The sequence below is a fragment of the Diabrotica virgifera genome, chromosome 10 (genome assembly GCF_917563875.1).
Source record: "Diabrotica virgifera virgifera chromosome 10, PGI_DIABVI_V3a".
Classification (NCBI taxonomy): domain Eukaryota; kingdom Metazoa; phylum Arthropoda; class Insecta; order Coleoptera; family Chrysomelidae; genus Diabrotica; species Diabrotica virgifera.
The window spans coordinates 58,020,018-58,033,228 of record NC_065452.1 but is presented as its reverse complement, the minus strand read 5'-3'; the positions used below and the strand labels follow the sequence as shown (position 1 = coordinate 58,033,228).

The window sequence follows — 13,211 nt, the reverse complement described above, 5'->3', positions numbered from 1 at the left end:
TCGCCTTGTTTCAGTCCTTGCGTTATCGTAACGCATCAGTGATCTGTCCTTGAATACATACTTGTGCTTCTGTTGCTGTCATTGTCATTTGCACTAGTCGTATTAATTTTGATGGTATGCCAAATTCTTCCAATATATTAGGTAGAATTGTTCTATCTATCGAATCATAGGCTTGTTTAAAATCTACAAAGATATTGTAAACGTCCATGTCATATTCCCATGCTTTGGCTAGTATTTGTTTAACTGTAAATAGTTGGTCAATGGTAGATCTATTTTGCCTAAACCCTGCTTGATATTCCCCGATGATTTTTTCCGTGAGAGGTTGAAGTCTTCGATTAAGGATGTTTGTGAATATTTTGTATCCCGAACAAAGTAAAGAGATGCCTCTATAGTTCTGACACAACAGTTAGTCTCCTTTATTACGAATAGGGCAGATTATACTTTTCTTCCATTGTTGGGGGATTTCCTCTTCTATCCATATCTCGTATTAGCTGATACATCTGTTGTGTCAAATTCCTTCCTCCTTGTTTGAGTAATTCTGCCGGTATTTTATCTATTCCCGGTGCTTTATGGCTTTTTTGTATGTGGATTGCCGTTTGGGCCTCCTCTAGCGTTGGGGGTCTAGTTAATTCATTTTCTTCTCCATCTTCCCCCAGCTCTTGTTGTTGTACCTCCTGCCGTGCCTGCTGCTGCCTCTGTTGTTATAATGGTGGTTGTGCCCCTTTGTTTAATACTTCCTTAAAATATGTCATCCAGGTTATCTTAATTTCGTCCATATCGCTAACGATTTCACCCTTCTTATTTTTGCAGAGGCTAGCCTTCGGTTTGTATCCCTGTCTTAAATGTTTAATAAGTTGGTATGCACTACGTGTTTCGTTTTCAAATTTCTCAAATTCTGTTTTTCTCTCTCTAGTACGTCTGAGTATGTAATTCTTATGTGCTTCATTTCTTTCTTGTATAGCTTGTTTGCATTCTCCATCGAACCATGTTTCTTCTCTCCGTTGTGTCTTTGTTCCTATAACTTCTTTCGCTGTGTTTAGTATGATACTGCTTATGGTGTTCCATTGATTTTCTATTGTGGAGTCTGCTCTATTTTCTTCTAGTAATTTTTCATCCACTGTTCTCTCAAACCTTTCTTGTACCTCAGGGACTTTTAGGTTATCTAAGTTTAGTTTTTCTTGTTTTGGATATTTTTCCTTTACCTGTCGACTGATTTTGCATCTAAACCGTGTCTGCACTAGTAGATGGTCTGAGTCACAGCTTGCGCACGTCTGATTTTTACATCTAATATACTCGTCGCCATTCTTTTTTCAGTCAGTATATGGTCTATTTGATTTATTGTGTTCAATATCTTTCTGTTGGTCGTAGCATTTTTAGGGCTGAACTACTAAACTGCAGGGCTTTTTCGTTCTCAGGTTGGCTCTGAATCCAAAGTAATCGTCTCCGATGATTGTTTCCCACTTTTTATAAACTCGGATATGTACGACTTTTAGTAAGACTTTATAGAATTGTATCACCATAAAGACAAAACTTTCACACACGTTTATAGAAAATTTTACTCATAAAATTAAATGATGAATCTCTGCAAGCAAAACACTCTGCAAATACCCTGTATAACCACGCAGTAACTCATTCATATTAGCGATTTTTGGTCAACCGGGTTGCAAATATCGACAGTGTGTTTTATTAATAGAACGTGTACATGATACACCGAAAATGATAGTGGAGTATAATGGTGAAGACTCTCTATATGAAAATAAACCGTATCACATTGAAACCATCGAAACGCAGTCTATGGATATTTGTTCTTGCTAGTTAATGCATGCCAAACCAAATTCTACTGCAATTTGAATTACGAACCAATTGTCTAATAGGCACAACTGTTAAATTACAACTGTATTGCTGCATGGGTGATTACTATTTTGAAAATACTCTTTACTAAATATCTCATGGCTTCTAATGGACCAGTTCGATTAGTTCTTTGCAATGATATACTAAGTATATGATATGTAAATTTATATTGAAACCTTACACAACTAATCAATTGACCTTGGTTGAATGTTGAACTTGGATGAAAACAAAAAAAATTAATGCACTCGTGTCGATGTAATAGGAGTGTCGACAGAATTGAAAACTTGTATAAATAGGCCTGGAGTATATCTTTTAAATTGAAAAAATGAATTAATCTCACTGAATCTAAAAATATAGTTCGTTAAACATAACTATGTACTGTATATTCTTAATCTATTTCTTCTAAAATATCCATACGATGTAAATTTACAGGCTGTTGCGAAGCACGCTTCGGGTACACACTCTATCCCTCTTCCAACCATTATAACTTCGTTCGAACTTCGGTCGGTACGCAATTCAACCTATTGTATATAATATACTAATATATATAATAATATTATATACTAATACTAGTATATATAATAATATTATTATGTTACGGTCAATGATGTAAATTGGACATTGACGTTAATGGCCGGGCATTGTCGTGAATGTCCATTTTCCTTGGTTATTAACGACAATGCCCGGCCATTAACGACAATAACCTTAAATATTGGCGAATGTTGTAAAAACTTAATTTAAAATTAGATTTTTCATCAATAACCGGTCAATAATGACAGTTGCCAGAAGCAAATGGCCAATGTTGATAAATCGATGCCTCAGAAGCCAGTCGGTGTAAGTCAATAAGTGTTTAAAATGAGATACTAAGATATTTCTGAAAGTACACTCGGATGCAAAATTAACCGGACACCTTAAAAATGGGTAATTTTTGATGTCTCGCAATTCCTAAACCTGTTGTCCGATTTAAGTGATTTTTTAATATGTTATAGCCTTATTCTTTAACAATACCGTTTTAATAATATTGTTGCTAAACAGGTAAATTTTCATTGTATACGAGGTGTACCAATGAAACTGTGTTTTTTTCTTAAACTTCGCATCACCCTGTGGAATATTCTAGCATTTACAAAATACTGAAATTGAAATCTAACTATAGCCTCATGTTTTCTAAACATTTTGTTTTTTGATTCATTCGCGTACATTGGACCATAAAAAAGTTAGGTAATTTAACAACTAGCCATGTTTTTCATCAATACGGGGTCTTTTCAAATAAGTATGGCAACCTTTAAAGGGTAATTCTGCATGAAAAAATAATGACAGTTTGCTTTAGAAACGGTATGTCCGCAATTGCTTCGTTTCTGAGATAGGGGGTGTTGAAATTTGTCTTACAAACTGATGATTTATTTATTGCTTTAAAACCGGTTGAGATATGAAAATGAAATTTGGTGGGTTTTAAGACGTAGTTATTACACATTTTTTGACATACAACTAAGAATTTAATATTTACCATTGGCGCGCATACGGGTAATATGACAGCTCATATTACCCGTATGCGCGCCAATGGTGAATATTAAATTCTAACTTGTATGTCAAAAGTTGTATAATAACTACGTCTTAAAACCCACCAAATTGCATTTGCATATCTCAACCGGTTTTAAAGCAATAAATAAATCGTCAGTTTATAAGAAAAATTTCAACACCCTCTATCTTAGAAATTAAGCATTTGCGGACATAGCTTTATAAAGCAAACCGTCATTATGTTTTCATGTAGAATAACTCCATAAACTTTGCCATGCTTATTTAAAAACATACTGTTTTGATAAAAAACATGGCTAACTGTTAAAGTACCTAACTTTTTAACGCTCCAACATAAGCGAATGACTCAAAAAATAGAATGTTGAGAAAACATGAGGCTATAGTTGGGTTTAAATTTGAGTATTTTGTAAATGTTAGAATACTCCACAGGGCGATGCGAAGTTTGAGAAAAAAACACAGTTTCATTGGTACACCCGGTATACAATGAAAATTTACCTGTTTAGCAACAATATTATTAAAACAGTATTGTTAAAGAATAAGGCTATGACATATTAAAAAATCACTTAAATCGGACAACAGGTTTAGGAATTGCGAGACATCATCCGTGTCCGGTTAATTTTTAAGGTGTCCGGTTAATTTTGCACCCGAGTGTAGTTGCAGAAATATAAGTAGTCATTAAAAACAAATAAAACGTCGTCATTTATCATAATATAGTTAATATATTCATAAATACAAACAAGGAAATAATAATATTTTTATATACAGTATGGTACAAATGAAAGAAATAAATTCGTTATTTCGTAAACCGGCGACTTTAAGGAAAAATCCCGAAACAGATCGATTTTTATTTTTAAATTATGATATTTTGGCATATATGGCATACTAGTGACGTCATCCATCTGGGTGTGATGACGTAATCGATGATTTTTTTAAATAACAATAGGGGTCGTGTGATACCTCATTTGAAAGGTTATTTAATTCTCTATTCAGTAACATAAACACTTACATAATTAATTATAAAGGGTGTCCAAAAAAATTTTTTTAATTACCTAAATTATTTAGCAAAAAAAAAAGAAAAATGTATGTAATTTATTTAATTCAAAATACATTTTACTGCTGTCATGAATCAGAAAAAAATTTTATTTCACAAATAAACTATGGTTTTTCGCTTAAATTAATGTTTAAACTTCCAAGAGGCAGGTGGCTGGCGGGAGCTGGCTTGATCATTGAATTTTATTCTATAGTGCTTTGTTGTTTTTTTAGCACCCGGTGTTCTCAAAATATTTTTCGCTTCTTTAATTTCACTTATTCGGCTATTGTATTCGTCACAGTTTTAAAATGATTTATTGTCATCACGTTTTGACTTGACTATTAAGTTTATATAATAATTATTAAAACGAGTACGCACATCGTTGATATCCATGATAACACTTATTAAATAAATTTACGAGTAATTTCAGCACGAAAACAATACACAATATACACACATGAAGTAAACAATAGTAAACCTACACATAACCTATCTTTTAGTCAAAATTTCAACATTGACCGATTAACAACGGGCATTGTCGACATTGGCCGGACAATGATAGAAATGTTATCAAGAATTTAAAATTATCATCAATGTCCAGTTTCTATGGACAATAACGTTAATATCCGGCCATTGTCGACAATGACCAATTCAACCGGCCATTGTCGATAATGGCCGGCCAATAACGTTATTGGCCGGATTTACGTCATTGTCCGTAACATATACATTGCTAATATCTCGCCGTAGCGATGACGGTCGCGAATTCAATGCTTTTCCCCATCCACAAAGTGCACAACGTCGCTAAAGAAGTTTTTACTTCTTAAGTAAAGAGTTTTAAAAATCCACAAGGAAAAGAAAATATTTTTCCTGTAGTTGGCTGTATAACATTAATCACAAAATTGAAAAAAAAATCCTTAGTAAAAGGTATAAAATTTTTTTAAAATCCTTTTAAAGGGCTACATCACAACAAAACGTTTTCGATTTTTATAAAAAATCATCATCAGTGTTAGATCTAAAAATAAGTATAACCGATTTAATGAATGTAAAGTTGGTATTTAAATTTTGACTAAGGTTAGAGCAAGCTGGTTATACTTACAAACTATGGATGCTAGCTGAGCCAAAAAAGAAAAATATTCGGATAAAAACCCTTTAAATATAACATAGATGCGTTAAAATTGCATACTTTAATAAAATGCCTTATTTTGGTCACATTGCAACTAGGATAATGCCCTACGGTAATGTAATGAATTTCCCAACACGTGGGATCCAAATTGAGTTGTTTACATTCCAATGACTTAATGGTAACTAAATGCAAAATGAGTGATGTTTCTGAAAGCTGTCAAAAGACAAACGGACAACGTGACGTAGAAGTTACCCTGTATTACCACAGCCAACTAATTGTAATAAAATATTTTTTAATTTTTGTTTTTCAACAGTAATAACAAACATCAACAAAGTTGTGGCTATAATTACATTTAAGTACCTTGAATATGTAAGATGTAGGTAGAGTATAAAATGATTTTTATAATGCAAATAGAGAATTAGCCAGAATGTATGCAGCCATCGAGCCATCTATACATAATTCAAATGAAGTTGAATTAATTAGCGAATAATGGGTCCATTTACGTTAAAGAATATCTGGGACCAAATAATTAAGTGGAAAATATTTTTGCTGAGATGTTTTATTTATATGAATAGGTTGATGATTGTGGTTCCTATTCAAAATTGAAGTATGTAAGTCCAACTGTGTTGATGAAAATTTAATTTACTATGGATTAAAAAGGGGGTTGTTGGTTTAATTGTACTAATTGGCAGAGTAAATTAGAGAGTCTGTAGTATATCGAAGTCTGATATCAAATAGTGTTGAAATTAAGATAGTAGTATAAGTCACAGGAGGAGACTGATATGATATAGTGATATGTAAGTTAATTGGTTATAGATAGCTAAGTGTTGAAATTGGAAGTGAAGACAGAATATCAATTGAACTAATAACCCGTGCAAAAGTATGAGGTCTTTTTATGTAACGTAGACATCTAGGACTAAAAATGTTCTTGAATTAGGGATTTTTTAACCAAGTTATTGAGTTGAATTGAAAAGGTTTAAAAATGGATGGATGTATGAAGGTGTTTTGTAAAAACTAGCATTATTGGTAAAAATGGTAGGTAATGAATAATGAATAATTTATGGTTTGATATCAGAATTGTTGACTGTAATGAGGTGTGATAAGACGTGAAAAAATTTTAAAAAATATTTTATTACAATTAGTTGGCTGTGGTAATACAGGGTAACTTCTACGTCACGATGTCCGTTTGTCTTTTGACAGCTTTCAGAAAAATCACTCATTTTGCATTTAGTTGCCATTAAGTCATTGGAATGTAAACAACTCAATTTGGATCCCACGTGTTGGGAAATTCATTACATTACCGTAGGGCATTATCCTAGTTGCAATGTGACCAAAATAAGGCATTTTATTAAAGTATGCACTTTTAACGCATCTATGTTATATTTAAAGGGTTTTTACCCGGATATTTTTCTTTGGTGGCTCAGCTAGCATCCAGTTTGTAAGTTTAACCAACTTGCTCTAACCTTAGTCAAAATTTAAATACCAACTTTGCATTCATTAAATCGGTTATACTTATTTTTAGATCTAACACTGATGATGATTTTTTATAAAAATCGAAAACGTTTTGTTGTGATGTAGCCCTTTAAAGGGATTTTAATAAAATTTTATACCTTTTACAAAGGATTTTTTCCAATTTTAAAGAGTTTTAGTGGTTCAGAGAGAATCAAATATGCACTCTTTCAAGAAACCCTAAGAAGGGTTACAACTAGTTAGAGTGCTTTTGGCGCTCTCTGAACTAACTAAAAGAAGACGGCTCTTGCTTTGATTCACAACGAAACGAAATGATTATTTATTATTTTTATTAGTTCTACTCCTAATCTGAGTATTGGGCACTAATCTTTGTTGGAATTTTACCATGCTGGGCAGGCGGGAAGTGAGATGCAACCTGATAGATCTCTCTTGGCCTTCTTAGCTCCGGTAATTCGTTGGCTTGCAAATTTTAGAAGCCACGAATGGTGTAACCAAAAAATCAGTTCTAATAAAATTTTATTTTTGATATTGTTAATATTAAAAGCAAAACTTTCATTGGTCTTTAGCAGATGCCGCCACGGCATCGATGTCATCATCTTATTTCGTTGTCAACTGATACCGGAGGCCCGAGTTTTAGTGGTTCAGAGAGAACCAAATATGCACTCTCTGAAGAAACCCTAAGAAGGGTTGCAACTAGTTAGAGTGCTTTTGGCGCTCTCTGAACTAACTAAAATAAGATAGCTCTTGTTTTGATCGCCAAAATGAGCGCCATCTTCAATAGCCACAACATATCCCCAGATACAAAAGTTGAGACATTTGCGATGTTATGTTTTCTCTATATTATTGTACGGAGCGGAGCCATGGGCGCTTACAGACACCACTATTAAAGAACTTGAAGCATTTGAGATGTGACTTCATAGAAGAATGCTGAAAATATCATGGACAGCAAGGATCACGAACAAGGAAGAATGAAGAAGGAACCGGAGATTGTGTTTACCATTAAACGCATAAAACTGCAAAGTCAGGGACACGTTATGAGAAATAAGCACCGTTACTCCCTGCTGCAGTCCATATTGCAAGGTAAAGTCAAAGGTAAGCGAGGACCAGGTATAAGGAGAATATCATGGCTGCGGAATTTGAGAACATAGTTTAAAAAAACCTTAACGGAACTGTTTTGAGCCGCAGCGAGCAAGGTTATGATTGTCAATATGATTTCCAACATCCGAAACGGATAGGAACTAAAAGAAGAAGAAGAAAGCTCACTAATTTTTTTTGCATATTTTATCAGGTTTTAGAGCAATAAATAAATCGTCGGATTGTAAAAAAAAATTCAACACCCAGTATCTCGAAAACGAAGCATTTGCGGACATAACTTATTTTTCGTGTACATGGAATTACGCTTTAAAGTGTGTCGCACTTATTTAGAAACACCCTGTATATACACATACACGTGCATACACAGATGGATAACTTCTCGGTGCTAGGCCTGATTTAGATTTCGCGAATAATAGTGGTCATTCGCTACCAGAGCTTAATTAGTTAAATTACATCTTAAACAATCTGTAACAGGCTGGTTGGATTATTCTGTACCTGTACCTGTTGTTTCAGCGGTTGCGGAGGAGCCCGAGTTCACGGATGTTATCCAGAACATCACCGTTGCTGCAGGGAGGAATGTCAGGTTTGCCTGCGCAGTTAAGAACTTAGGAACGTACAAGGTAAGTCAATATCATTTGTTATTTGATCTTTGCTAACTGTTGTTTCTGTACCCAAAGTAAGATCCGCAACGAATTCCTTGTTGAGTATAACTGGTAGATTCCGAAAAGAACGATGTTATCAGTCTAGATTTAGCTTTTATATGAAAGGGGACGAAAAAAGTTGTTTTTAATTTCCGTCAAAATTTGATATCCTATTAAAAAATTACAAACATAAAAGTTGTAGATAATATAAAAATCTACAACGTTTGTTATACAGTGCTAGTCAAAAATCCCGTCTCTCTCGTATATTTTGAACGGGTATATTTATAATAGTGAAATTTGGAGGGAGGAAATAAACAGACGTAGGGTTCTCAAACAGTCATAACAGGTGACGTAATAGTGGCAGATTATGTTACGGAGCAACTTTGACCGATATATATATATATATATATATATATATATATATATACATATATATATATATATATATATATATATATATATATATATATATATATATATATATATATTCGTATGAACTTTACACATTGCTAAAACATACAATAGATTGTAAGAATATAAATGGAAACGTTAAAGGCGGATACTGCTACCGTGGAGCCATTCCATTGCCTCAGGAGTTAGTTCGTGGATTTCGATTAAGCTTCCTTCGAATCGTGTGGCTGGACATTCTTGTGTAATGTGGTGGACTGTTTGTTCGGCAGCATTGCATTTGTCACATAGCGGGCTGTCTGCGATGCCCCATTGGTTCAGTAATTTATTGCACACTCCATGACCTGCCCTGATTCGGTTCAGATTACACCATTCTCGGCGCGGAAGAGAGAAACCGTTGAGTTTGACTGTGGGATTTCCTATTAGGTGTGCATTGTTCACTTCTTCGTTCCATTTGCTTATCCAATGCTCATCGATTGTGAAATTGTTTGGAAGATTTTTTGCTGTTTTTGTTGGCGGGTTTCGAGATCTCAGCCGCAATTGGCCCTGGTTTAACTGATCTATGTCGGTATTTATTGGCAATGAGGGATTCTTTTGACATTTCTGGTATTGTGATTTAAGGGCAGCTAACCGCCGTGTTTTGGTTGGTGCAATATTGCTTAGAACTGGAAGCCACTCAGTTGGTGTGCTTTTTATGGTCCCCGTAATATACCTCATTGTCTGATTTAGTTGTGTGTCTAGGACGTTAGTATGGTGACTGTTTAGCCAGACTGGAGCACAATATTCGGCTGTTGAATAGACTAATGCAAGAGCGCTTGTCCTGATTGTGTCTGCATTGGCTCCCCAAGAGGTGTTTGCAAGCTTGTGAATGATATTATTGCGAGTTTTTACTTTACCTTCTTTCCACACCGTGCCGTAAGCACAAGTCAGATCAATGAATGTTACTGCCGTTTTGATTTTCTTTTGGAAGCCATTTTCAATAAATGTGGTTAGAGAAAGAACTTGATCACTGCAGTTCCTTCCTGGCATAAATCCAGCTTGTTCTACGGAAATATTTTCGCTTACAGAGTGTAAAAGCCTCGCGTAGATTATCCTCTCAAAGATCTTATAGCAGACACTTAAAAGGGCGATTGGTCTGTAACTCTCGGGCAATGAAGCATCTTTGCCTGGTTTGCAGATTGCGATGACTTTGCTTTGCTTGAATAGTTTGGGGACCTTTTGCGTCGTCATTACCTGGTTGAAGAAGTCAAGGAGCCAGTTTCGAGTTTTTCAATGTGTTTTATGAACTCGGATATATTTTGTCAACTCCTGCAGCTTTGCGCCACTTAATTAAGTCTAGTGCGTTGAAAAGTTCCTCGGTCTCTATTTGCCTCATGATGGGTAGGCTTTGTTGAGATGCAGTTTTGTTCTTTTTGAGCTGATATCGTACTTCTCTTTTATGAGCCTTTTCTATGACTTGTTTGGAGATTTGCGCAATGCGTTTCGCTATATCTTCTGGATTTGGTAATGAAGAGTTAGTTGTTGGGATATTAGGGCCTGTGTCCAGTTTTCTGAGCAGGTTCCAGGCAGTGCGACTACTATGCGTGAAGTTAAGGTTTTCGAGAGTTTCCCTCCTCCTGGTAGTTCTTGCAGAATTTAGAGACTCTAGAAGTTGTTCTTTGACCGATAATTTTAAATGATACCCTATGGCAAGTGATATCTCGTTTGAAAAGTATTGAAAATTAGGCGAGGCAACGAAGCATTAAACCTACGAATTTTGTGCAGTAAGATGAATCGTCATGCAACTTTTTGCATTCGTTTCGAGAGAGTGTCAGGCAATTTTTTGAACTAAATTGACCTCCGGCAAAAATTGTTGTGCATAAGAAAATGCATTTTCAAAGTGCATCTCGAAGAGATGGAAAATAAAAATTTGGAACTCAGGAAATATTGACGGAAATGAGTTCAATTTTTATACTTGGGGGTTTTGGAGGTCACTGAATACGAATTTCATGACGGCGATGGTCTCCGAGGTACCTGGTGCCCAGGGTGGAACTCGTCGCTTGGGATGATCGAATAATTCGCGAGACGATCGAATAATTCTCGAAATAAAGATTGGATCGAAAAACTGAAAAATACGTGTTCAATATTTTTCAAAAATCTTTCGAATGACACTAAACACGACCCCTCTACTCCACCCCCTGGAGGTGGAGTGCGGGTAACTTTAAAATCTTAAATAGAAACTCCCATTTGTAATTGCAGATTTGGATTGCTTACGTAAAAATAAGTAACTTTTATTGGTGACATTTTTTCTAATTTTGTATAAATGGCGCTATAATCGGAAAAAGCGATTTATTATGACAGCATAGGTATATTATAGAAACGGTCTAATATCTCGAGAAATACACTTCCAAATAAAAAATTAAAAATACGTGTTTAATATTTTTCAAGAACCTATCGAATAACACGAAACACGACCCTTCACTCCACCTTCTGGAGGTGGGGTGGGGGTAACCTAAAAATCAAATAGGAATCCCCAGGTTTTATTGCATATTTGGATTCCTCATTAAAAATAAGTAACATTTATTCGAAACATTTTTTAGAATTGTTGATAGATGGCGCTAATAAATAGTATTTTTCCGAATATAGCGTCATATATCCATAATTCGAAAAAATGTCTCGAATAGAAGTTACTTATTTTTACGTAAGGAATCCAAATCTGCAATAAAAAATGCAGGCTCCTATTTAAGATTTTAAAGTTACCCCCTACCCCACCTCCAGGGGGTGGAGTGGAGAGTCGTGTTTGATGTTATTCGATAGGTTCTTGAAAAATATTAAACATATATTTTTTGGTTTTTTATTTGGAAGTGTATTTCTCGAGATATTAGACCATTTCTATAATTTACCTATAATATAACGATAAATATTTTTCCGATTGTAGCGCCATCTATCCACAATTCAAAAAAATGTCTCGAATAAAAGTTGTTTATTTTTATGTAAGAAATCCAAATCTACAATAACAAATGGGGTTTCCATTTAAGATTTTAAAGTTACCACCACCCCACCTCCAGGGGGTGGAGTGGGGGGACGTGTTTAGTGTCATTCGATAGATTTTTGAAAAATATTGAACACGTATTTTTCAGTTTTTCGATCCAATCTTTATTTAACGAAGTATTCGTTCGTCCCGCGAATTATTCGATTGTATCAGGCGACGAGTTCCACCCTGGTCACCAGGTACCTCGGAGAACATTGCTGTCATAAAAGTCGTGTTCAGTGACCTCCAAAACCCCCAAGTATAAAAATTGAACTCATTTCCGTCAATATTTCATAAGTTCTAATTTTTTCATTTTCCATCTCTTCGAGATGCACTTTGAAAATGCATTTTCTTATGCACAAAATTTTTTGCCAGAGATCAGTTTAGTTCACAAAATTGCCTGACACTCTCTCGAATCGAATGCAAAAAGTTGCATGACGATTCATCTTACTGCACAAAATTCCTAGGTTTTGGGTTTTTTAGTGCTTTGATGCTTCGTCTAAATACCTATTCAATTATACTAATTTTGTTTGAGTTAAGTTGATTTTGATGAATAAATTAAATAAATTTAAAATTGTAGTTACACATTTAATTAAAACAATTCAAACGCCCGCCTATGGTTACTTGTCACAAAAGGTGACGTTTTTCACTGCAGTTGCGTTTTTGACTGCAGTTGTTTTTACGTCAACGTCAACTTGTTTTACAAGTAACCATACGCGGACGTTTGACTTTTTATTAATTAAATGCGAATTTACATTTTTATATTTATTTAATTTATTCATCAAAATCAACTTAAATCCCAAACAAAATTAGTATAATTGATTAGGTATTTTCAATAGCTTTCAAACAAAGTTATTGACTAAAGTGTCTCTGTAACGTCATTTGTCACTATTACGTCACCTATTATGACTATTTGAGTAGTCTACGTCCTTTTATTTCATCCCTACAAATTTTACTATTATAAGTATAATCGTTCAAAAGATACCGGAGAGAGGATGGGACTTTTGACCAGCACTGTATAACATTTTTAACAAAACCACAAATGGGTAC

The 13,211-nt window shown here is 34.6% G+C and overlaps 1 protein-coding gene across 2 annotated transcripts in view; it reads left to right on the top strand.

The window, feature by feature from the left end:
• The window catches only part of LOC114343996 (lachesin-like), a 455,602-nt gene that overhangs the window by 207,873 nt on the left and 234,518 nt on the right, over positions 1–13,211 (top strand). For both annotated transcript variants that reach the window (XM_050641201.1, XM_050641200.1), the window contains exon 3: positions 8,616–8,722. In XM_050641201.1, coding sequence (XP_050497158.1) covers positions 8,616–8,722 — 107 coding nt within the window. The remainder of the gene's footprint in view (positions 1–8,615; positions 8,723–13,211) is intronic.